This window comes from Pelodiscus sinensis, chromosome 1, assembly GCF_052426305.1.
Source record: "Pelodiscus sinensis isolate ZL-2025 chromosome 1, ASM5242630v1, whole genome shotgun sequence".
Classification (NCBI taxonomy): Eukaryota; Metazoa; Chordata; order Testudines; family Trionychidae; genus Pelodiscus; species Pelodiscus sinensis.
This window is the reverse complement of record NC_143052.1, coordinates 235773357-235797668: the sequence shown is the minus strand read 5'-3', so window position 1 is coordinate 235797668 and position 24312 is coordinate 235773357. Positions and strand designations below refer to the sequence as shown.

At 41.7% G+C, this 24312-nt stretch overlaps 1 protein-coding gene across 1 annotated transcript; it reads left to right on the top strand.

The window, feature by feature from the left end:
- Positions 1-133: 133 nt before the first annotated feature.
- On the top strand, positions 134-21647 carry CREG2 (cellular repressor of E1A stimulated genes 2). Its single transcript, XM_006133183.5, has 4 exons — positions 134-652; positions 4121-4290; positions 19669-19782; positions 21391-21647. The coding sequence occupies exons 1-4, from the start codon at positions 200-202 to the stop codon at positions 21536-21538; spliced, it is 885 nt and encodes a 294-aa protein (XP_006133245.3). The 5' UTR covers positions 134-199; the 3' UTR covers positions 21539-21647.
- Positions 21648-24312: the final 2665 nt, after the last annotated feature.

Here is a 24312-nt window from a genome sequence, read left to right as displayed (position 1 = left end):
AAAACCCTCTGTTCTAGGTGGCAAGTTTGAGTTTCTATGCAGGGATATTATATAGACTGTTGATGCTTGAGCAAGAGTGTAAACTGAATCTAATCCAGCTCTCAGCCAGTTTTCACCACAGGAGGGTGCTGTTATCATTCCAAAGGTTCAGGCTTTGCAAGGTTCAGTGTGGATCTTAGCGTGGAGTGTTTATTACAAAATGTCTGTGTGCTGCTGTCAAATACAGCTGAGGAAAAGGACTACATCAATATCCTGGTTTTCCTGCATTCTGTGGTGCAGTGTGATGATGTCTCCTGCATTGGGGTACGTGATAGTCAACTCTGTTTCGTGGTCAGTTACCAATGAGGTGGAGGAAGAATTGGACAGCTCCTCAAACGAGGAAGCTCTCCCTGCACTTCTGGAAGACACGACTAGCATCTGGAAGCAGAGCTACCCAGCCTCTGTTTACAAAGAAGATGTTGAAATGAGGTCAAGGCCAGTGGCTGGGAGATCCAAGGAAATCTCCTCTCCTTCTAGGATGTTTTCCTACAGGAGAGAGAGTATCAAAGGGACAGAGAGCATCACTCCTCAGGAGCAGGCAATCAGAACTGCCCGTTTCCTGACCCATTATAACAGCTGGGGCTTCTTGGCTACCGAGTCCACCCAGGAAAAGGTACTGTAAGTCACATCCTCTGCTAGACATTGAAATTTCTCTTTGAATACTAGGCTTATTTATCCACTAACAGTGGGAAGGGGCTTGCACATTGCTTGCTTGTATTTTACAGTTCTGTAAAAGTCAGTAAATAATCTATTTTGCAAAAGCATTTATTATATACATTAGCTAAATTCTTTACTGGTATTAGCAATTTATTATAATGCAAGACTACATAATGGCATCCCAGCAGTGTTATGCAGAAAATATTTACTGTTCTACTGATATCAGCTACAAAATACGCAGATGATAAGAGCTGTCAGTAGTATTATTTAATCAGTCTGTAAAAATACAGTGCTAGTGTAACATATTTAGGCATTATTCACAGCTTTGCTTCTCTGCAAAAGATTTCTAGGATTAGAAATCCTGCTCACAGCACAGTAGAAGAGAGATGCTAAAGAACAGCACCACCTGGCAAGGTGCAGAAAAAGAAGAGGAAAAACATTGGGCCAGAATCTCTGTTGAAGCCAAGGAGCACGCACTACAGCATGGAATGATGTCTTTGTGTCTCCCCAATCCTGGGCTGGCTGTGTGCCCAGCTGGTTCCCCAGCATAATATACAGCAGCCTAAAGCCTGCTATAACAGCAGCCCTAGGGATCAGCAGGATATAACGGCAGAGCAGCTACACCCCTTTTGCTTCACTGCACTCTCCACACTAGGGGTGAGGATAGAAGCTGCAGCACTAATTATAGGCCATTTGACGATATACCTGTATGGGAGTCAATGGTGTAGCCACAGGCCGGCTGCAGCCAATCCACTTAGCATATGGTAGGACCCAAATATGGCTCGCTCTGCCCATATCAGGCTGTCTCCAGGGGGATCTGGGACTAGATCCTGATTCCTTCTCTGACATTAGCCAGCCTCTGTGAAGCTCCAGGATCAGAGTCCAACTCCTCCTGGCCAGGTCAGGCTGGCTCTGTGAGGATCCAGGCACAGAGCCTGGCTCCCTCTGTCCATGTTGAGCTGGCTTCACAGGGCTCTGGTATCAAACACCAGCTTCCTCTGCCCATGTTGGGCCAGTTCAATGCACAGTTCAAGTAAATTTATACTTGGATTTTTTTTTAAGTGCTGCATCCTAGCAAACTGGCAATTTTTAAAAAGACTTTGGCCTGTCAAAACCAAAGCCATGTCTGGAAGGAAATATGTGGGTGGAATATTACCCATCTGTAATAATTTGCAATCCAGCCAAACTTACATTCCTAACTATACCACTGATGGGAGTGATCCTACCTTGACCATCTGTACCCACTTCAGGGCCATTTTGTCAGTAGTATGATGCTGAGCAGATGGTCAACAGTGCAGAATCTGGACCCTTATTTTTCCAGCTGCAAATTTACTCTCTTTAAAAAAGAAGGTTTTGAATAGTATCTAGCTTTCAATAATGTTGACATATAAAAAAGTGAGTTTAATATTAATTCTCTGTTAAAATGTCTGCAGAAAAGGGATTAATTTTTTTAGTTAAATTTAAAAAAGTAAAAGTTAACAGGCAATAAAGCTTCTGGAAAGACTTATTAAAGAAACAGCTGCCTGGCAGTTTGTGAAATGCAAAGCATCAGAAGCTAGAAAAAAATATAATTAATAAAATATTCCCAGTTGTACTACACACTTGAAGTCTCACATTCCATTTTAGGGTTTCAAATATGCGACTAAATCATATGATCTTAACTGTTATGGTTTACACTCTCATCAGAAACCTTTGATGGAATTACAACCTTAATACAATATGTGCAGTTTGCTGTATGTAATTATAATACATAAGTAATACCAAAAATGAACATATAATAAAACTTGTAATTCATGGGCATGATGTCTTTGCTGTGAATTATGAATTATGTGGACTCGGCCCACAGTTCTTTTTTGACTGTGAAATGTACACTTAAACAAATATGAAAGACTCAAACCTAAATGATTGACATTTCTAGTGCTATTGATAGCTGCTATTTTTTATTTTATAAATCTTATTGAGAGTGTTTGGTTTCCCAGTTATGTGTCTGCATAAAAATATTCCTTATAATTTGCAGTACAGACTGTATATAAACATTGAAACATTAAACATGTACAAACATTAAACAATGGAAAGCATGTGATCCAGGTTGGTATCACCCATGGTTTTTCAGTAACTGCTCATATTTAACTTAGTTTTGTTACAAAAACCTGTTACACTGAATTGAGTTAATATATTGATTGTTATTTTTAATCTCTAATATCGGATTGGCCATTTAAAATTACAACCTGAAGACATATTAAAAATAAAAACAAAACAAAACAACAACAAAAAGCCTAATACCAGGTCTAGATCTGCTGCTGTGATTCTAATGGGATGAGTGACATGGTACAATTATCACATGTCAAAGGGAAATATATCTTTCGTCATTCATCAGTAATAGAGCTACAAACACAGGGTCACCCTTCCGAAAGTAAGTTCAGTTTGTTGCACATGGAATATCCACTGTGGTTGTGCAAGTTAGGGGAAGGGAGTGCCAACTTTTGAAAAACTGGCCCATTAGGGCCTGCTCCTATGCTCATACATGTTAGTGGAAGTTTTGCTGCTTTTTGGGAATTGGATGGCCTGTATAGGCCCCATCTATGCTGAGCTCTCTGGAACTATGGTTAAATTTAGTCCAACTTTAAACATCGTTCTAACTAAAATGGTTCCATCCTACTATAAAACAATGAATTGTACTGAAGCACCTTCGAGGCTAACAATATATGTAGTATTATATTATACTATATAATATAGTATCATGAGCTTTCATGGGCAAACACCATTTCCTCAGATGAGTGGAGAAAAAGAGTGGAGAAAAAAGGGGGAACCTCCAAATTTATAACAAAAAAAGGAGAGGGGAAACTGTCAATTGTAGTGTGATTGATTGATATATAGTTAATCTGTTAAGATGCTACAGGACTACTCTTTTTTTTAAAGTTACAAACACGTCTCTGAGACCATCCTACTATAGTTTGGCCAGCCAGTGTGGCCATATTTCAAAGCAAGATTAAAAGCTTAGTGCAGAGAGGGCCAAAATGAGACTGAATCAAAAGCTGAATTGGATTATGAATCCTTTTAGATTCCCAAGAAAAGATATCAGTGCCCTCTAGGGTAGATGCTTTCATGATTGTATTTTAATGCATACATGTGTTTGTACTTGCTAGTTTCTTTTTAATGGCTGACAAAGCAAAGAAAAGGAATTCTCCATATCACCATGGGCAAGGGTGGGGGGAAGAAAGAGAGAGATTTGTTGCCATAGCAATATGATAAATAAACCTAATTTAGAAAACAATGTGGTCTAGCAGTGAGAATGAAAACTGTGAGTCAGAAGAACAGGTTCTATTCCCATTTCTTCTACTGACCTTGGGTAAGTAAGTCCCCATCTTTGTGTACAATGTCTGAGTGCAAAGTTTTAAAGAACTGATTGTGTTAATTTTCTCAGATCCAGGGTGTACCTTTTGGAAATTGTTTACTGCTCAGTGATGGGCCCGTCAATAACAGCACTGGAATACCTTTCTTTTATGTGACTTCAAAGGACAACACTGTGACTGATCTGATGAAGAACTCCAGGGCATCACTGACATTGCCAGAGGCAGAAGGAGATTTCTGCAGGTACCAGCAGTCTGTTTATCCAACCTGTTGCTTAGTATTGTCTTCAAACGCACAAAGATACCCCTGCATTGGTTTACATTCAGTTCATGTTTCTAAAGTTTTCGTAACCTGCCTAAAAGCTGGATATTAAAATAAGTAATAGCTTGGATACTGCTGCGTAGATTTGCCTCTGGGGGGGAGCTTTCAGGGCCAATTCCACAACTAAGAATTACAGGATACCTGGGCCCTCCCTTGCTGTCTGCAATATGCTCTCCCGTGTCCTCTAGTACTAACTCTTGCATTGATAGTGCTATTGGGGAGACTCTCATTCCATAGGCCCTTCTGACCTGGCATTCCAAGTTCTTCTACTGTGTGTATATAGGTGATATATGGACGCTGACGTGTAGACAGCAGAGCAGTATCTGTGCAGCAGAAGTGTCTCTGTGACCTTACACCACCCCGCACTACCCACAAAGGTATCATCAAAAGTATCATCAAAAGCTTAGGGCCTACTTTTCTCAGTGCAAAGTTTTAAGTGGGTGGATTGTTTTATATGAAGGGAGTTTTCTTCCCTACTGCCCACTCTCCATTTCAGAAGCAAGATCTAATAACGCAACATGGCCTACAATGTGTGTCAGCTCCAAGTTTCTCTCCACTGCTAGTGAAATACTGAGAGTAATGGTATGGTGTTTTTCATATTCAGTATCTTACACGGAAATAGTCTCAGTTAAGAGTATCATTCATTTTAGAGCTAAGGAACATTTATACAAAAAGCCAAACAAATACTGGATTCCATGAGAAAGGTTATGCTCACCTATGCCAGCAATGAAATTGGTCCTTTTGCTTGTCTGCATGCAGAATTCTAGTAGAGTATATACCAAGGGTGGGCAGTAAAATGGCAGCAGCTCATAATTGCAATTGCAGCTCCCATTAGCTGTGGTTCACTGTTCCCGGCCAATGGGAGCTACGGGAAGTGGCGTGGACTGGGACACCACTTCCTGCAGCTTCCATTGGCCAGAAATGGTGATCCGTGGCCACAGGAGCTGCAATCACCTGTTCCTGAGGAGGCACAGGTAAATATAGAGGCTATGGCCTGCCAGGGACTAACCCTGGGGAACCAGATCCGGCCTACAGGCCAGTATTTACCAACCCCTGGCATATACATACCCCAAGACAGTCATAAAAACTAAAGAAAACTTTAAATTAATCAAAACTCTTAGGAACAGTTGGCACTCTGCTGCGGAATATTTCTGAGTTACTCTACAAAAAATACATCTCTGGCTTTAGAAACAAAATATAGTTGGCCTTTTAATAGATTTTTTTATATCTAATGAGTATCAGATGATGTGTGTTCACATGTCAGACTTGTATCTAATTTACTGATTTCACAGTGTTACATTTATTCAGTTGGAAAGAGACTTTCAAAAACCCACACTTAATAATAGCAACAACATTTCTAGTCATGCAAGAATAAGGAAAATGGAACCAACCTAGTAGGGGCTAATAGCAGTATATTGTGATATTGTGATTAGATACCTCATCATTTGTGAAAAGATTTCCACTTCCCAGAAGGATATGGGCTGCATTGCTTTTAGAGCATTCCCTGCTGGCCAGTCCATGGAATAGCATTAAAAAGTACCTTCAGAGCATGGGTTCCCAAACTGGGGGATGTGAAGAAATTCCGGGGGCGGGGGAAGGGCCTCCCGCCCCATCAAGTTTTGCTGCCCGGTCAGTTCCTTTTTTCTTTTTGCTCAACAAGTTTTGCTGTTGGGAGGGAAGGGGCGTGAGGGTTTTTCAAAAATCAAAAAGGGGGCGTGATGCCGAAAAGTTTGGGAACCACTGCTTCAGAGGATGCCAGTTGAAGGGTGGGTGTTATTCTGAAGGAGATCTGTCAGAGGGGAAAAGAGGAAAGAAAAATTAAATGGCAAAAAAGCTATTCATAGAATAAAATGGACTTACACATCTAAAGCTATGAATAGGACACATCCAGCCTGATTCAATTAGTTTAATTAATACTGGACCTACAATTGACAGGTAACTGCTTTTGCTGTTATATATACCCTGAACTCTATAATTTCCACTCGAACTCATCTGATGAAGTGGGTTTTACCCACAAAAGCTCATGATATAATATATTTGTTAGTCTCTGCTGCGTCTAGCCGTGTGGCACGGGGTCCGAACTAGCCGGCATTTAAAAATGGCGCCGGCCGGCTTTATGCAAATGAAGCCCGGGAAATTCAAATCCCGGGCTTCATTTGCAACTCCGTATGACTACATTACCCCCCCTAGTTCGAACTAGGAGGGTAGTGTAGACATACCCTAAGGTACCACAGAACTGCTCGGTGTTTTTAAAGTTATAGACTATTGCGGCTACCCCTCTGAGACCTGGTATATAATAGCACACGCTCCAGAAAAGGGGCCCAATCCTGTTCCCACAGCATTCAGTGGGAGCAGTATTGGGCCTTAGATTAAGAAGCACAAAACAAACCCAAAATACCATTGTTTTAAATTAAGACTTACCTGTGAGCTGCTCAGCCCACTTTGCTTCCTTAGCCAAATAACAGATCTCACGTTTGCCTTGATATTGCAAACATGTAAGCATGTGAGTAGTGCCACAGAAGTCAAGTTAAGCACATGCAAAGGTGTATCCAGCAGCAAGGCCTAATACTGACCTTCTAAAGTAGCAGAAAAGAAAATTCTGACGAAAAACAGTTTTCTAGGTCAAATACGGTTTTTGTTTCCTTTTACTATTATGTCAGATGCTGGTATTTGAACAAGCCTTCTGTTTGATCCGCATAATCCTGTATTTGTGAGGTCACAGTCTGTTAACATGAAAAGGAATGGAATGCCACAAATTAAGCAGTACACATTCAGGCAAACCCTGATTTTGGTGTAAGTACCTGACAATTAGTAAATACAGCCTCTTCCCGACTTACGAACCGGTTATGGACCAAGCAATTGGTCCTAACTCGGTTTGATTGTAAGTCGGATCCCATAGAGTTACATGTGACCGCGCTGTTCGTAAGCGCGGATCGCGTTCATAACTCGGGGTCTGCCATTTACTACAGCTTTGGTCCTAACTGAGAACAGTCGTAAGTCGACCATTCACAACTCAGGGACCGGTTGTACAGTAAGACAAACTGTAAAAGCTAAGTGAAAGGCAAATGTGTTTGCTATGGATGGAGCTGCACAGAAACCCTCAATCCAACACTTCTGAACTTTGCAGGAGTTTAGATTCAGATCCTAACTTTGTGACACAGCAGCATCTTTGCTTCTCTAGTATTTATGTTGTTCCTCTTTAAAGCACATTCAGGATAAACACTTCAGTAACTGTTACTGCTAAATCCATATTTAAAGATCTATCCAGCAAACGCATAACTACTAAATTAGAAAGTTAAATATGAAACCTATTATCATCACCACGCAGCACACACAATATAGCTCAAATTATTGTTTTCTTTTTCTGTTATACTTAAATAAGCATTGTAGAAAATTGCTGTCTAGTACACCATGGTCTGTTTCTTTCTCTGTGTTTACGGAAACTTACCTAATGCTGTGGTCTTCTTTTCAGAGTGTTATTGACTATTACTATAAAATTGGCTACAGGAAACCTCTGCCTTATGATGGCCCAAGTTGCAACCCCCTGCACTTATGACCATTTTTTTAAGTGCGGAAGGGGCTGAAAACCCCCGGCTTATGTCATTGGCCCGCATTTACGATGGCTCATGGCACCTATCGTAAATGTGGGTTCGAGTTACAACACCCCCGACTTGCGACACTATCCCAGGAATCAATCACGTTGCAAGTCGGGGGCAGCCTGTATAGCTGTATCACACAACATTCACTACTTTAATCATGTAATTCTTAAGATCCATCCCAGTTCAAATGAGTGGTCCATCTAGCTCAATATCCTGTCTTCTGGAAGTGGCTGGTATCAGATACTGCAGAGGGAATGAACAGAACCTAACAATTATTGAGTAATCCGTCCCTTGTCATCTAGTCCTCTGTCAGCTTCTGGATGTCAAAAGTTTAGGGACACACAGAGCATGGGGTTGAGTTCCTGACCACCTTTCTTAATAACCAGTGATGGACCGATCCTCCATGAACTTATCTACTTCTTTTTGGAACCCAGATATATTTTGGTCTTCACAACATCTTGCAGTGAATTCTACAATTTGACTGTGTGTTATGTGAAGAAGTACCTTTATGATGTTTTTAAATCTGCTACCTATTAATGTAATTGGATGATGCCTGGTTCTTTTGCTCTGTAAAGGGGAAAATAATATTTCCCTATTCACTTTCTCCTCACCATTCATGATCTTATAGACCTCATCATATCTTCTCTTAGTCATCTTTCTACACTAAACAGTACATTCTTTCTAATCTTTATTCACATAGAAGCTGTTCTACACCCTAGCCATTTTTGTTGCCCCACTCCATAGTTTTTCTACTATATCTTTTTTAAATGGTGCAACCAAAACTGCATGCAGTATTCAAAATGTAGGTGCTCCAGAGACATAGATCAGAGGGGTAGACGTGTTAGTCTCAATCTGCAAAAACAATGAGAAGTCCTGTGTCACGTTATAGACTAACAGATTTATTGGAGCATAAGCTTTTGTCGGCAAAGACCCACTGACATGCATCTGATGAAGTGGGTCTTTCCCCAGGAAAGCTTATGCTCCAATAAATCTGTTAGTCTATAAGGTGCCACAGGACTTCTCGTTGTTTTTGCAGAGACATAGAGACGTGATATTTTCTGTCTCATTATCAATCCTTTTCCTAATTTTCTGTTAGCTTTTTGATGGCCACTGTGCATTGAGCAGATGTTTTCAGAGAATTATCCACAGTGATGCCAAGATCACTTTCTTGAGTGAGAACATCTAATTTAGACCCCATCATTTTGGATGTATAATTGGAATTATGTTTTTCAGTGTGCATAATTTTGCATTTATCAGCATGGAATTTCATCTGCCATTTATTTGATCAGTCACTTATGTTGTGAGATCCCTTTATAACTCTTCACAGTCAGCTTTAGACTTAACTTGCTTGAAAACTTTGCCACCTCATGGTTTACCCTGTTTTCCAGATAATTTATGAATATGTCAGACAGTACTGCTCACAATACAGATCCTTGGACACCCCACAGTTTACCTCTTTCCACTTTGAAACCCCATTATTTATTCCCATTTTATTTATTTATCTACCTTTTAGCTAGTTACTGATCTATGAGAGGACCTTTTCTCTTATCCCATTGTTAGCCCAAAACAGTTTGATCTATGATTTATTTATCAGATGATGGGCTATCTGCAGTATCGTACCCGCCCCACTCTGCATCCATCATTGGTATGTAGTGTATTTCAGATGCAGGCAGGTGAGATAGAAACACAAGATCTTATTGGGAGCAATATAACAAATAAACTAGGACTCCCTGCAATCATATGATAATATCTTGGATCTGAGTACAGATGTTCCCATGGGGGGTGAACCCCAAAGCCCAAACTTTTACAATGGGAGGCCAAAAATATAGGGAAGGACTATACCATGTCCTGTAGATACTGGGATGACATAGGCGAGGACACAGGAATGCCAGGAGCTGGATTCCAGGAGATTCCGGACAGGTAAGTGGACTTCCCTTGGTCCGAAGTCTCTTGTTCTTGATTCACCATTCTCCATGTGGAAGGTGTACTGCTGTTGTGAGTGCAGATAAAGGATCCTCCCTGCTTATGGACCCTGTCCATAAGCAAGACTGGTTCTCTGTGGGAAGGTCTCTGCACCTCACTGAGATGTCCTGGCTGCACAGTATCCAGAGACACAGAGCCCTCTCTCACAGTGACAGACACTCCCCTATATACATTCCAGATGCTAAAACAACTCCATGTTCCCACCCATTCCCCCGTTCTAGTGCCAAACTGGAAAAAGAACACCAAAAGCCTGAAGGAGAAGGGGCATCAAGAGGGAGGACAGGTTGTCCTTTTGCCAATCCAAGATAGTGATCCCAACAAAATGGCAACCATTTCAACCAAATACATATCTAAACTGTTCCCTTCTAACACCATGACTGCTTACTTTGTTTAAGAGTTTTTAGTGAGGAATCTTACCAAAGCTTTCTGAAAATCCAATGTCACTGTCACCCTTTTCTCAATGTTTGTTGACACCCTCAAAGAATTCCAGTAGATTAGTGAGGTCTGATTTCCATTTTAAATACGCTGTTGACTCTTCTTCAACATGCTGTTTTCATCTATGTAACTGAGAATTCTGTTTTTTGCTAAAGTTTCAGGAAACTTTCCTGCTACTGAAGTTAGGTTTCCCAAACTATAATTTCAAGAATCACTTCTGAAAGGTTTTTTTTTAATTGGTGTTACATTAGCTATTCTCCAGTCGTCTGGTACAAAGGCTGATTTAAGCGATAGGTTACGTACCATAATTAGCAGTTCAGCCACAGAAATTCGCTATTTATATGAACAAAGACAGCTAAGCACACCAAGAGCACTTAAATTGTCAGAAAAACTGTCTAGGGAGGAAGTTCTTCTAGGAACTGTGGAGTGATGTAAACCAAACTAAAATGGGCATACAATCAAACACAGGGATCAATTCAATACAAAAAAGCCATTTTTTAATACTGTTCTTTAACCTCGGGACTGTCTAAAATGAAAGACTTCACATCTAAAATAAAGATGCCTTTTAAATATCTTTGCAGGCTTTGAAGGAAGAATGAGAAAGAACATTCTGTTTGTCCAAATCAGGGGGAAGGCAGGACTGTAATACCGTGCAATATCAAGCCAACAACTAGCAGCAGCTTTTCAGATTATGAACTTTGCTTTCAATAGAGATTTTGTCCAATGCTCATACCACACAGATTAGTAATGCTAATACATACACTTTATTTTAGATCCTTCAGTGTTGAATTATGATGGCATATATAAGGCTCATAAAGTGTGCTTTTCTAAATATAACATCAAAGTGCAGTGTGTTTTAATACACAACTGTAGTAATTATATGATGGCATAACATTTCCTGCTATAAACTTTAGAAAATAAAATCCTATGGTGTAGAATAGATATCCTATGTAGAAATTAACCCTGTGGGCCTCACCTCAATGATGGCCTGTTGGCATCAAGTGGAAGTGACTAACAATATTAAAAAAAACACCCTGAGTCACTAGAGCTGAATGTCTGGGTGTAAGAGACAGAACATAATCAGTGGAAGCAGGGCACTCAACTTTGTAATTTACCCCCAACAGTGGCTCTGTTTTATTGGGTGTCAGTATAGCCATGCCACTATGAGTTAGTCAGATCTGGACCTAGTTAATTTTTGGATGGGAATTCTCCAATGAAACCTCAGGAGATCACAGCAGGGATTAATGTGGAGTGTGCTCTTGTACAAGTAAATAACACAGGTGGCACTCTTTACTCTGAGTCATTTTTGAACCATGATCCAACATGGCTGAAAATGGAATGCAGCAAAATGAATGGACAATGAAAATACTGGTGTGCATCTCAGATCACTGTGAAACTCTTAGCTATTTCATCCATATATGATTTTTGCTATATGCTGTTCAAAAGTGACAGCTTCTTTTAGTGCTTAAAGGAGATAGCATGGCTTCTTTCTGCAGGACTAGAATGAAGTGAATGCTTTTGTATGCAGCTCTCTTCTACATGCTTAACATAAACAACAAATTGACTGATCAGAATCAAGTGTTGAATGTACGGTTTGCCCACCAGAAGCAGAAAAACTGGGGAAATAATTTTTTTCCTCTTCTCAAGCCTGATGAATATCTGAAATAACCTATCTAAAACAATGTGCACACTAGCAATCATGTGGCTCTAGTAGAATGTGCAAGCTCTCTCTGATTCCCTTTTAGACAGGCTTTGTTGAATCTCTTTAGCAAGGTGTGTATCTTTTTATATAAATTGTATCCATCTTGATTCCTTTGTCTCCTTTCCCAAGGATGATGTTGTGACACTTTGGGGTTCAACTCAGACCATGGAGGGGTTATGTCACTGCCTGCTCTGCAACTCTGGGTACTTTCAGTGCTGTGCTGCTGTGGCTCACAGCCCCGACATAACATCTCTCATACAAACATGCAGGTTGCAGCCTGTCTTCTGTTGCCCTGTTATTTTACTGAGTGACTACAAAACCCCCTCCATCCCAAATTTCTCCAAATTGGTCTGCCAGTGTGACGAATGTGCTGACATTCCCAAAGTTGTGAAGTACTGTGTAATCCCTCTCAACCTCAACAAGGGAGAACATTGCTACTATTAAGATGGGTGACAGCTCCCTGACACACCAGTTTGTCTGCGTGGCCAGCAAACTCTTCAGGACTCTATCCAGCCCAGCCTTTCCTCCCAGGTAACAAATTCTGCCCCCCCAACTCCCAAATTCCCCAGAGACAGCTCCATGCAGTATCCAGCCCTCTTACTGATTACACTCACAGAAGTTAGTAAGTATGTTGTTCCTTTAAAAGGACATTACAGTGCAACTCATTAATTTAAGGGTAATATGATAAACACTATTATTTCCATCACAGCACTGAATTGGTTTATGTAAAAGGAAAACAAGTTTATTAAACAAAAAGTCCAACATTTAAGAGATTCCAAGTATAAGGAATACAAATAAATGGTCACAAATAAAAATAAAAATACACTTCTGAGACTGAAACTTAGCATGTTACAATCTGTGCCTAAGCAGATTTCTCACCAATACCCAGTTTTGAGAGACTTTAGCCCCCTTGGTGAAGGATCCAATGTTCTGTGATTTCAAGAGCTCTGACCATTTTTATCCCTGCCCTCCAGTGATGAAGGTTCTCTCCCCTTTCAACTGTGCCACAACAACTACTTTAATGTGTATGAAAGCCACGTGCAGCATTAGGGGATAGCAATCAGGGCAAACCTCTGGGATGCCACTCCACTAGGAGCCCTGCACAGCTAGGTTGCTCAAGCTTTGGCTTTAGTCCTGGGCATAGGGTTGCCAGGTGTCTGGTATTGAACTGGACAGTCCGTTATTTTCGCCTCCTGTCCGGTAAAAAAAATCAGAAGATACCGGACACCTAAAATGTCTGATACTTTCTGATTTTTTCCTGCACAGGAGGTGAAAATCCTGGGCTGTTCCGCTCAATACGGAGGCAGCCTGGCAATCCTAGAGCTTACCGGGTTCCACAGGGGAGCTGTCCGGCCCCGCGCAGGGAGGCAAGATGGCGGGTGGCTGCTGACAACCTGTTAGGGCCAAAAAGCCTCAGCACATATTTCTTAAAGGGGTCACACTGTTTGTTTGTTTGAACAACTCTAGGGGTCTTTTTTTGTTGTTGTTCGGTATTTTTTCTGAAACTATCTGGCAACCCTACCTGGGCAATAGGGCTGCAGCTTTCTGCCCTGAACCTCACTGACTCTAATGCTAGCCCTGCTTGGTCGACCCCTGAAGCCTGCTCCTGGCCCACCCAGGGAACCCTGAAACTCTGGTTGAGAAATGCTGGTATAAAGCATATCAGTGAGTAGCCAAAATGCACCATGTTGTATTATACTCTACATTTCACAATTATATTGATCACCAGTGTGTCAGAGGCTTTCCTAAAACATCTTTCTTGATACACTTTTATAATACAATAATACTACATAAAATCAGTTGATTCAGTTGCTTGTCAGTTCAGGTTCAGACTTACTCTGGTAAGAGGCTATCTTCCCTCGCTCATTAATTTGATGGCTTTGTTTTCCTTTTATTAAATGGACCGTCATTTTCTTTGCCTGATGATGAGGCTGGTCAGACAAGAAAATACACATTCCTTTGTCTAAGGCAAACTGGGCTTATGCATTGCTTGTCAAATACATTTTGACACCATAATTATGGTGCATACTTACAACTCTTTGTACACATCCATTAAACACATTGTGCTAGAATTCTGTTGACCAGTGAATGATTAGTTTTCATTGATACAGTATATGCCACTTTTTGTGTATATATCATGAAACCAGTGTATAAGATTTAGTGTGTGAGTCCTAAAAAGTTACTGACATATAGCTGTGTACCATGTATCCAATGGACCTCTGAATCACAAACATAGAATTATTTTTACCTTCCCTCTCCATCCTGTGCCACACAAAGCTAAGGTGGACCTGAGGAGTGAGGACTGAATGTGTATGTTTTTATATAGAAGTCAAGAAATCATTAGTAAATGTATAACTATATATCCAGGTATGTGCACTAGGAGTTTCTCAATGAAGAGAGGCCACTGGGCTCACTTTGTACATCACGCAGTTTCTGGGCAGCAAGTCCCAGATATACATCAGCTGTACTAATAACACACTGAAAACACAGGACCTATCCGCATTAGCAATCACAGAATCATAGAGCTGGAAGAGACCTCAGGAGGTCATCAAGTCCAGCCCCTTGCCCAAGGCAGGACCAATCCCAACTAAATCAACCCAGCCAGGGCTTTGTCAAGCTGAGAACCTCTAGAGATAGAGATTCCACCACCTCCCTAGGTAACCCATTCCAGTACTTCACCACCCTCCTAGTGAAATAGTTTTTCCCAATATCCAACCTAGACCTCTCGCACTGTAACTTGAGACCTTTGCTCCTTGTTCTGCCATCTGTCACTGCTGTGAACAGCCTCTCTCCATCCTCTTTGGAACCTCCCTTCAGGAAGTTGAAGGCTGCTATCAAATCCCTCCTCACTCTTCTCTTCTGGACTAAACAAACCCAAACCCCTCAGGCTAGGTCTACACTGTAGCTTTCTTGCGGAAAAGCTTATGCAAATTAACCTTGGCATGGAATATTGCCATACTTCATTTGCATAATTAATGAGCAGCCATTTTTGTGCAAGAGGCTTTTGTGCAAAAAAGAGCCATGTAGACGGCTCCTTTTTGCCCAAAAACCCCCTCTTGTGCAAGAAGAATGGCTCTTGCGCAAGAGGAGGGTTTTGCACAAAAAGGAGCCGTCTATACCGCTCTTTTTTGCGCAAAGGCCTCTTGCGCAAAAACAGCTGCTCATTAATTATTCAAATGAAGCGCGGTGATATTCCATGCTGAACTTCATTTGCATAAGCTTTCCACAAGAAGGCTACAGTGTAGACATAGCCTCAGTCGCTCCTCATAGGTCATGTGCTACAGCTCTCTAATCATTTTGGTTGCCCTCTGCTTGACCCTCTCCAATGCATCCACATCTTTTCTATAGTGGGAGGCTCAGAATTGGGGCAATGGAACTGTGTTAGCTACACTTAGTGGTTGTATGTGGGTTTGGAAAGAAAAAAAAAAGCACATTGTGAGGGGAATGCTACAGCAAAGGAAATGCAAAAAGGAAATTTCTTTCAAAACATTAAACCTTTGTGTTAGATAAAAATACCAGTGCCAATGTAAGAGTAGGATACAAAGTTAACTGTTATGAAATGGAAAATCAAAATAAAAGCTGGTGATAAAAGCCATGCCAGCAGTATAACAACATAGTGTACCAAGTTCAGATGTGTCACTGTCCTTGTTCAGCTTTTCCAGTATTTTGTCCAATTTAATCTTTGCATAAAATTTGCTTGCTAATTTGCCAGCAAAAAGATTCTACCCCCTTAATCTGAATATTGAAATATACAAACTTTAGTTTGGAGAAACCATTCCAAAAAGTAATAGTCTTGTCGTCTTGTGTGAAAATAAGCACAACAGTGGAAACAAAGGAAAATGTCAAGGAGAAAGTACAAGCTCAAACATTCTAGATACTGAGGTACATATCTCTTGAAGTAGGCCAGTACTAAAAATGTAGATATAATTATTTGATTGTTTTATGTACACATTTCTCTTCCATTCTAAAAGAGTTAGCAAGAGGGACCTAACATGTTCTCTGATAGCTGTTTATTATAACTCACATGGTTAACTCAAATCTCTCACCGCCATCCATCCTGTGAAATCTAACCTTCCAGTTAAAAAGAATATAATTTTATATTTATTTCTACATGTAAGAAATTTGCAACAAATAATTAAGCTATACCAAACAAATCCCCTTCTAAACTAATTTGCTCTTATCGACTGTTCGATTGTTTTACTCCCATTTCAATACCTGATGGGCATGTAATGAAGAAACAGTCATTTGCGTGCAGATGGAAAAAAGCTTACTAATTTAAGGTACATTATTTGTGTGTTAAAAATTCCTTTTGCTTATTTTTCAAACTAATCTTATTAAAAAGATTAATAACTAATAAGACAATGCTAATGCATTCTTAAGGTTAAACACAAACGGTCAAAGACTAGACGAACTGCAGTTATGCAGTGTAAATTGGCTGACTTCAGTAGATTTACGCTGACTTCAGTGGATTTACTTTGGCATAGCCGAATGCAGAATCTGGTCAGGGAAATATAGATTTCCAGGTGCTCAAAGTAATATGAGTTCCTTAATTTGTACTAAAAATTGTTGCTGGAAAATTTATAGATTTCTAGATTTTTTTAAACAAACCAATGTTAAATTAACAAACAAACAAACCCTACATGGATCCCAGCCCCAACTCTAGTCTCACTTCTTTTCCCCACTGAATGCAGAAGGTGAGGGAAGAGACATGGCCAAGGTGCTCATTGATCTCAATGAGCATAATAGTTTCTTAGGACCTCTGAGGCTGCTCTAAACTCCAGGGGATGATAGAAAGCCATCTTGGAGGTAAGAGAACCACATTTTGTACCTTTTCAGCTCATGCGGTCAGCTGTGCCTAATGCTTATTGGGCACAGCTGAGCATCAGTTCATTATATTTCCTGGCATATTTAAGTTCTTGGCCCTATGTATAAAAGCAGACACTTTATCCAAGAGGCTACACAGTTTTTCATTACCGTCTGTGGAGTATTTGAGGTGTTAAATTAGCTGCAGGAATACTCCCATATGTTTCCTGCATGCAACAGAAATATACGCAGAATTGAAAGGAAAAAAGTAATATGCAAATTGCATATACAGTTGGGGCTAGTGAGTTCAAGTCAAGATCTATGAGAAAAACTGCAAGCAGCTCAGACTTAATTTACTGCAGTTTCCTTCTTCAAGTTAAAACACTGAAAACAGCAACTGCAATGCCTGGTTCTTAATGTTAATCTTTGGACCTGATAAAGCTGTCACGTAGGATCCAACAATGTGAGGTGCTGTGCATTTCAACTGTTGGTGAATCCAATGCAAATTGAAGCCAGACAACTTCTCATGCAATTAGGCCCTTACAATGTGGGGTTTTTGTTAATTATTTCACTAGCAGTGGAGTTACTCCTCATTTCTACCAATGTAACAGAGAACCAAGATGCTCAAAGATGCAAGCTAATGCTCCAGGTCTTCCTCACCCTACAACTGACAGACGCTGGGACTGGATGACAGAGACTGGATCACTCGAAGTTGCTCTATTCTGTCCATTACATCTGGAACTGGCCACTGTCAGAGACAGGACAATGGATTAGATGGATTTTTGGTCTCACCCAGTATGGCCGTTCTTATGTCAGTCCCATAGCTATGCCTGTAATTTATTTTAAATGCCATTACAGTACAAGCATACAGCTGAAGAGCAGTAAAGAGCCCCCCTAATTTGAATGAATTAAGAATGTAACGGAGAGTTATTTAAAAAATAGCAAAACTATTGTTCTTTTCCTTGTGCAGATATGGCTTACAGGCAGTCCCCGACTTACGCGGCTCCGACTTATGTCGGATCCGCACTTACAAATGGGGCTTTTCTCGCCCTGGAGCTCGTGGGCGGCGGAACCGCCCAGAGCACAGCGGTCCCACCACCGCGTCCTCCGGGGCGAGAAAAGCTGCTCCAGGTCTCCCTGGTGTGCTGGGGGGAACTCCCCAGCACAGCAGGGAGACCCAAACAAAGCCACACAGGGTCTGTGCACAGCAGGGAGACAGGAGCAAAGCCGCAGAGGCGGGGGACCCCGCCGCCTGTGCGGCTTTGCTCCGTGGCAAAGGAGCAAAGCCGCACGGGCAGCGGGGTCCCGCCGCCTGTGCGGCTTTGCGCAGGTCTCCCTGCTGTGCTGGGGGGGACTCCCCCAGCACAGCAGGGAGATAGGAGCAAAGCTGCAGAGGCGGCGGGACCTCTGGGCCTCTGCGGCTTTGCTCGGGTCTCCCTGGTCTGCTGGGGGGTGAGGGGGCGCAGCTAGTGCGCCCCCCCCCAGCAGACCAGGCTTTTGTTGCGGGACGCTTGGGGTAGAGCAGCTGGGGTGCTGCCGGGTTGGTCCTGCGGGGACCTACCCAGCAGTGCCCCAGCTGTTCTGTCCCAGGAGTCCAGATTCAGCCGCTGTTGAAACTGATCAGCGGCTGATTCCAGGAAGCCGGGGGCAGAGCAACTCTGCCTAGGGCTTCCTGTAGTCAGCCGCTGATCAGTTTTAGCAGCGGCTGAATCTGGAGCCAGTTCCGACTTACATACAAATTCAACTTAAGAACAAATCTATAGTCCCTATCTTGTCTGTAACCCGGGGACTGCCTGTATATGTTTTCTAGGCTATGTGAAAGAGTGATCTTCTGGTGCTGGATTTAGCAGATCTGGTATAGACCTGTTAAATTGAACTCAGAGTTGTGCCCCTATCAGCACTGGTAGTCCTGCTCCTCATGAGGAGTAAGGGGAGCCAGTGGGAACATTTGCACCTGTTGATCTCCCACTGAGTGAACAGCAAGAAATGCAATTTAAGATACATCGACTCCTTCTATGTAATTAACATAGCTGGAGTTGCATATCTTAAGTTCACCTTCCTCTGTAGTGTAGATCAAGTGATAGTGTATAAATAAATAACTAGGGTAGAAATGAACAAACAGGTGGGTCTATAGCAGAAGGCTAGGCGGAAGAGGCCTAAAGTTACATACACATACATTTTTGGTATAATTTAGGTGTTGTGTATATGCTAACCATCTCACTAACCCTCCTCAGAATCTTGTGCATAGTGGTTTGATAAAGGTGGACAAGAATTGGTGACCTTTAAGGTGCTTGAGTGAGGCACCTTAAAATTGATTTGCTGATCTACACACAAATTCTACGTTTGGTTCTGTGCATGGATGGCTACTGCTAATTTTTGTTGCTACAGAATAGCATCTACAAAAGTTAAATAGTAAAATCAGTTTCCAACATAAAAGACCAGAACAATTACAATTTGAATAGATAGAAGACATCATCTACTAATGAATCTATTTAAAGAAACCTGGTTAAAAAATAGATGAATCTGTTTTGCTTCAAACTTTGTGCCTGATCCTGCAGTTCTTGTTCATGTGAGTACTCCTCACCCATGTGAACAATCCCATGGAATAGCACTACTCATGTGAACAAAGATTTACAGAATCAGGCTCTGTGATTAGAGTATTGTACTTGCATGAGCTCATATTCACCCAGAGTATGGTATGTAGCCAATATTCATAGCTTCTTAAAGATCTCTGCTGGAAAAAAACAAGCTATTATATATGAATTTCTCTGTGTGCAGAAAAAATATAATAGATCCTGAGGATCCAAGGTGTGCTAGAGTGACTCTCACAGGACAGATGGTCATGGTACCTCCAGAGGAAATGGAATTTGCCAAGCAAGCAATGTTTTCTAGGTCTGTATGACATTTATGTAATATAATAATACCTACAATTTTGAGATGAATAAATTGTAAGTGGGTTGGTTGTTGTGACTGAGGATCCCACAAGTAACAGGCCTGCTCTTTACTTAGTAGGCTAATGAACAGGGATGGGCAAACTTTTTGGCCTGAGAGTCATCTCAGGGTTCAAAAATTGTATGGAGGGCTGGTAGGGAAGGCTGGGGAAGGCTGTGCTGCCATAAACAGCCAGGCGTGACCCAGGCCCCACCTCTTATCTGACCCCTGCTCCTGACCATCCCCCATCCTCATCTAAACCCCCCAGCTTCCTGTCTAATTCCCCTGCTCCCCATCTTCGACTGCTCCCCAACCACCCCCAACAGCCGCTGTTCCTATCCAACATTCCCTGCTCTCCATCTGCTGCCCCTTATTCAGCACCCCCTGATGCTCTTCCCAACCATCCCCCCGGGACTTACCCACGTGCTTGTGCCCTGACCATGCCACCTGGTGCACCAGGGCTGACAGCGCTACAAAGCCCTCCCGGGGCGGGGGGTAGGGAGGAGGACACGGAACCTGGAGCAACCCCCTCACCACAGGTCCCACCCCACCTCTTTCCCGAGCCCCACCCACAGAGAGCTGTGAGAAGCAGTGTCCTGGTGTGCAACACTCCCCACAACTCTCATTAACCAGGAATAGTGATCTGTGGCCAGTAGGAACTGTGTATGGCCATGATACAGGTAAACAAAGTGCCAGAGGCCCACCAGGGGCTAACCAAACAAATTGTACAATGTTTATTGCCCACCCTGACCTACTGGATTAGTCCCAGTCAAACTCTTGGGCTACGTCTACACTGCAGGCTTTTTGCGCAAGAACAGCTTTTCTTGCGCAAAAACTTGTGGAGCATCTACACTGCACACGTGTTCTTGCGCAAATACGGTAAATTTACAGTAAAGCGCCGGAAAAGAAGGTTTCTTGCGCAAGAGTTATTCCTCTCCCCACGAGAAATAAGTCCTCTTGTGCAAGAAACCCCTATGGCTAAAATGGCCATCAGAGTTTTCTTGCGCAAGAGAGCATCCACACTGCCATGGATGCTCTTGTGCAAACACACATGGCAGTAGGGACACGCTCTTGCGCAAGACCTTTTGCGCAAGAACTCTTCCGCAAAACAGTTCTTGTGCAAGAAGCCTGCAGTGTAGATGTAGACTTGCAGTGAGGTGACAGTGCTGGCATCACCACGTTGCAACTTTTAGCCCACTGGCTAGAGATCTCTGTTCAAATCTTTTCTCCCCATCAGATGGAGGAGGGAATTGAACCCAGTCCTTTCATATCTCAGGTAAGTGTTTTAATCACTGAACTAAGAATTAGAAGCTAAGCGGTATCACCGGCTTCTGTTTTCCCTGAAGTCAGTTGCGTGTGCAAGGTCATTCACATACAGGAAGCGGTTCACTTGTCTAACTTCAGAAAAGTGAGGGAGAACATAGGTCAATGATGCTGTCTGGTACAGTCTAGGTTTTACTCAGGTAAATCAATCTTGTTGCCCAAGAAGGCCAGCAACTACTGCATTAAAGAAATAAGTCCACCAGACATGCATTTTGGCTACCTTTTTGTAATTCTTTGTTTTTTCAGGCACCCAGGTATGAGGAAGTGGCCTCGTAGCTACGAATGGTTCTTCATGAAAATGAACATTGAGCACGTCTGGCTTCAGAACTGGTATGGAGGAGTTTCCACTATTTCAGTGGCAGAGTATTTCAAAACAGTTCCAAATAAAGAGTGATTGGGTTTAAAATATCTTCACAGTTTTCATATTTGTTTTGCAATTTTTCCCCAATACTATGTTGTTGAATGGGTATTTTACAGTGATTTTTTTTCAAACCCATTCAAATTGGCACCATCCTTTTTTACTTGGAACAAATGTTACTAAAACAATATGGATCTTTATATTAAAAATGATTTATGGATGGTAAATCCTACATTTTAACACACAATCTTGGCATTTCAGATAGGCTCTATAATTTCGTGAATGCTAATTAAAAATGTTTTGAACTGCTTGTTTTGATTTTGAGGGTCATCCACTCATGTGCACTTACAATATATGCTAAATGTTCCATTCTGATTTACAGAAAAACAAATAGCCTATACAAAAAATAAATTCTGTATATTGTAGAAGTATTATTGCTACTTGCTATATAATTTTGTAGGTGTTCTAAGCTAAATACCCCGATGGCAACTATAAATAGATGTTTTAAGTTTGTGTTGTAATATTTTAATGATGAGATCCTTATTTTGGAATGTGTTTTAGTCACACCCATTTCCAAATTATCCAATTAAATGTTGAGCTTGGAAATTGAGAGGAAAGAGATGTGGGTCTTGCTGGCTGTTGCAATGGCAAAGTCCAAGCAGATCAAACAAAACAAATCCAGTACATAGTGTCTTTTACCAGCACAAGTGTGATTAAACATATTGAAGGGTCAAACAAAAATCAGATCCACCACAGGATAATTCCAATACACTTGTCAACATTCTTTTTGAAAAATGTTACCTCTGCTAAACCTGTTTTAGATTATGAGATAGAAGAAATAGTGAATTACTTGCTGGCATAAGGCTTTATGTTTTTCACATCCAGTCTCTCCCCTCAGTTTCATTAACACATTCCTGAGAGAGGCTTTCACAGCTGGTTTCTGGTTCAGCCCAGTGGCGGAGCCAGTCCTTTAATCTTGTTCCCTAGAACAAGACAGGTTTAAAAGGGAGTTTCTTTGACATGGTCTTTGTAAAGGAAGCCTGGAATAATTTAGTAGCATTTTGAGTCTAAAACCCAAGCAAAACACTTTCATTTTCCCTATTGGAAAAGTCAAAACTTCACTGTAAAGCACATATTGGACTGGTGATTTTTTTTTCTGCAGGGGCAAGTGGGACTGCTTATCAGTCTTTTGCTCCTGATTTCTTTACAATAACTAAGGTTATTATCTACACCAGTGTTTCTCAAAGTGTTCCATGGGCCCACTTTGGGAAAGCCACTAGTAGGCCCATACTGCTTTGTTTACCTAAAGGATCTATAGCCAGGGAGCCTCACGGCTATCATTGGCTCCAGTTCACTGTTTCCAGCCAAGGGGAGCTGCAGGAAGTGACATGGTCTGGGCTGCCACTTCCCAAGGCTCAACTTGGCTGGACACAGCAAACTAGAGCCAATGGGAGCTGCAAGTCTCCATGGCTACGGACCCTTTAGGTAAACAAAGCAGTGTGAGCCCCCTAGTGGCTTTCCCAAAGCAGGCCCATGGAACACTTAGAGAAACACCTGATCTATACCTTCTAACCTAGAGTATCTTACAGAAAAGAGTATGATGGCTTAAGTGGCTACTTAGCTACACAGCTTGTAAGGAATGTGTGTCTATTATTTACCGGCAAATTATGCAACAGCTCTTACTTTAACACTGTAAGAGGTAGAGACTGTAAGGCTATATATATACACACTATGGCAATGTATACACTGCAGGCTTTTTGCACAAGAACTGCTTTGAAGAGTTCTTGCGCAAAAGGTCTTGTGCAAGAGCGCGTCCACACTGCCATGTGCTTTTCCGCAAGAGCGTCCATGGCAGTGTGGACGCTCTCTTGCGCAAGAAAGCTCTGATGGCCGTTTTAGCCATAGGGGTTTCTTACTCAAGAAACCCCTGTTGCCTGTCCACATTGCCTTCTTGCGCAAGAGCTCTTGTACAAAAAGGCTTATTCCTTGCGAGTAGAGGAATAACTCTTTCACAAGAAGCCCTCTTTTCTGATGCTTTACTGTAAATTTACTTGTGCAAGAATGCGTGTGCAGTGTAGACGCTCCACAAGTTTTTGCGTAAGAACAGCTGTTCTTGCGCAAAAAGCCTGCAGCGTAGACATAGCCTACAAGTTTTTGCGGCACAGAGTATGCTAATGATGGACTCATTAGCATGAGTTGCAATGTCATTAGCATATTTTCTGCTGATGTTTTTTGTGCAAGGGGTTTTTGCACAAAAAGAAGCAGTATAGCCACTTCCATTTTGCGCAATCCTCTCCCCCCCTCCACTTTGGAGACTTAAATGAGTATTAGTAACCATGGGGGGAAATTCAGAAAATGTCCCTGCTACAAGACAGGGTCTCAGAGGGTATGAAGATGTGGGTGTCAAGTCTCCGTAGCAGGCTGTCACGGACTAGAAGGCAACTGGCTAGACTCTGATTCTACTGAGAGGAGATAAAAAACACTTACTGATGCTCTGAATTACATTATCAAAGTATGTTTAAACAGAATTTTGTCTGTGATGCAGAAATATGCCACTTCAGCTTTACCCATGAGGCCTTTTGCTGAATATTTCCCTCTCTTGCTATCATCAGTTCAGCTTCACCAGCACTGACAGTGGTGGGAGTGCTAATTTAAACAAAGAGCTGTTAGCCACAACCCTTACAGTACCATATCATATAGATCAGCTTTGAGCAGAATTGGATCATAGGGCACTAAAAATAACATGAGACACTAGTGTTGACATCACTACTGCAACTGCGTAGAAAATGGGGGGAAAGCCCAATGTAGAT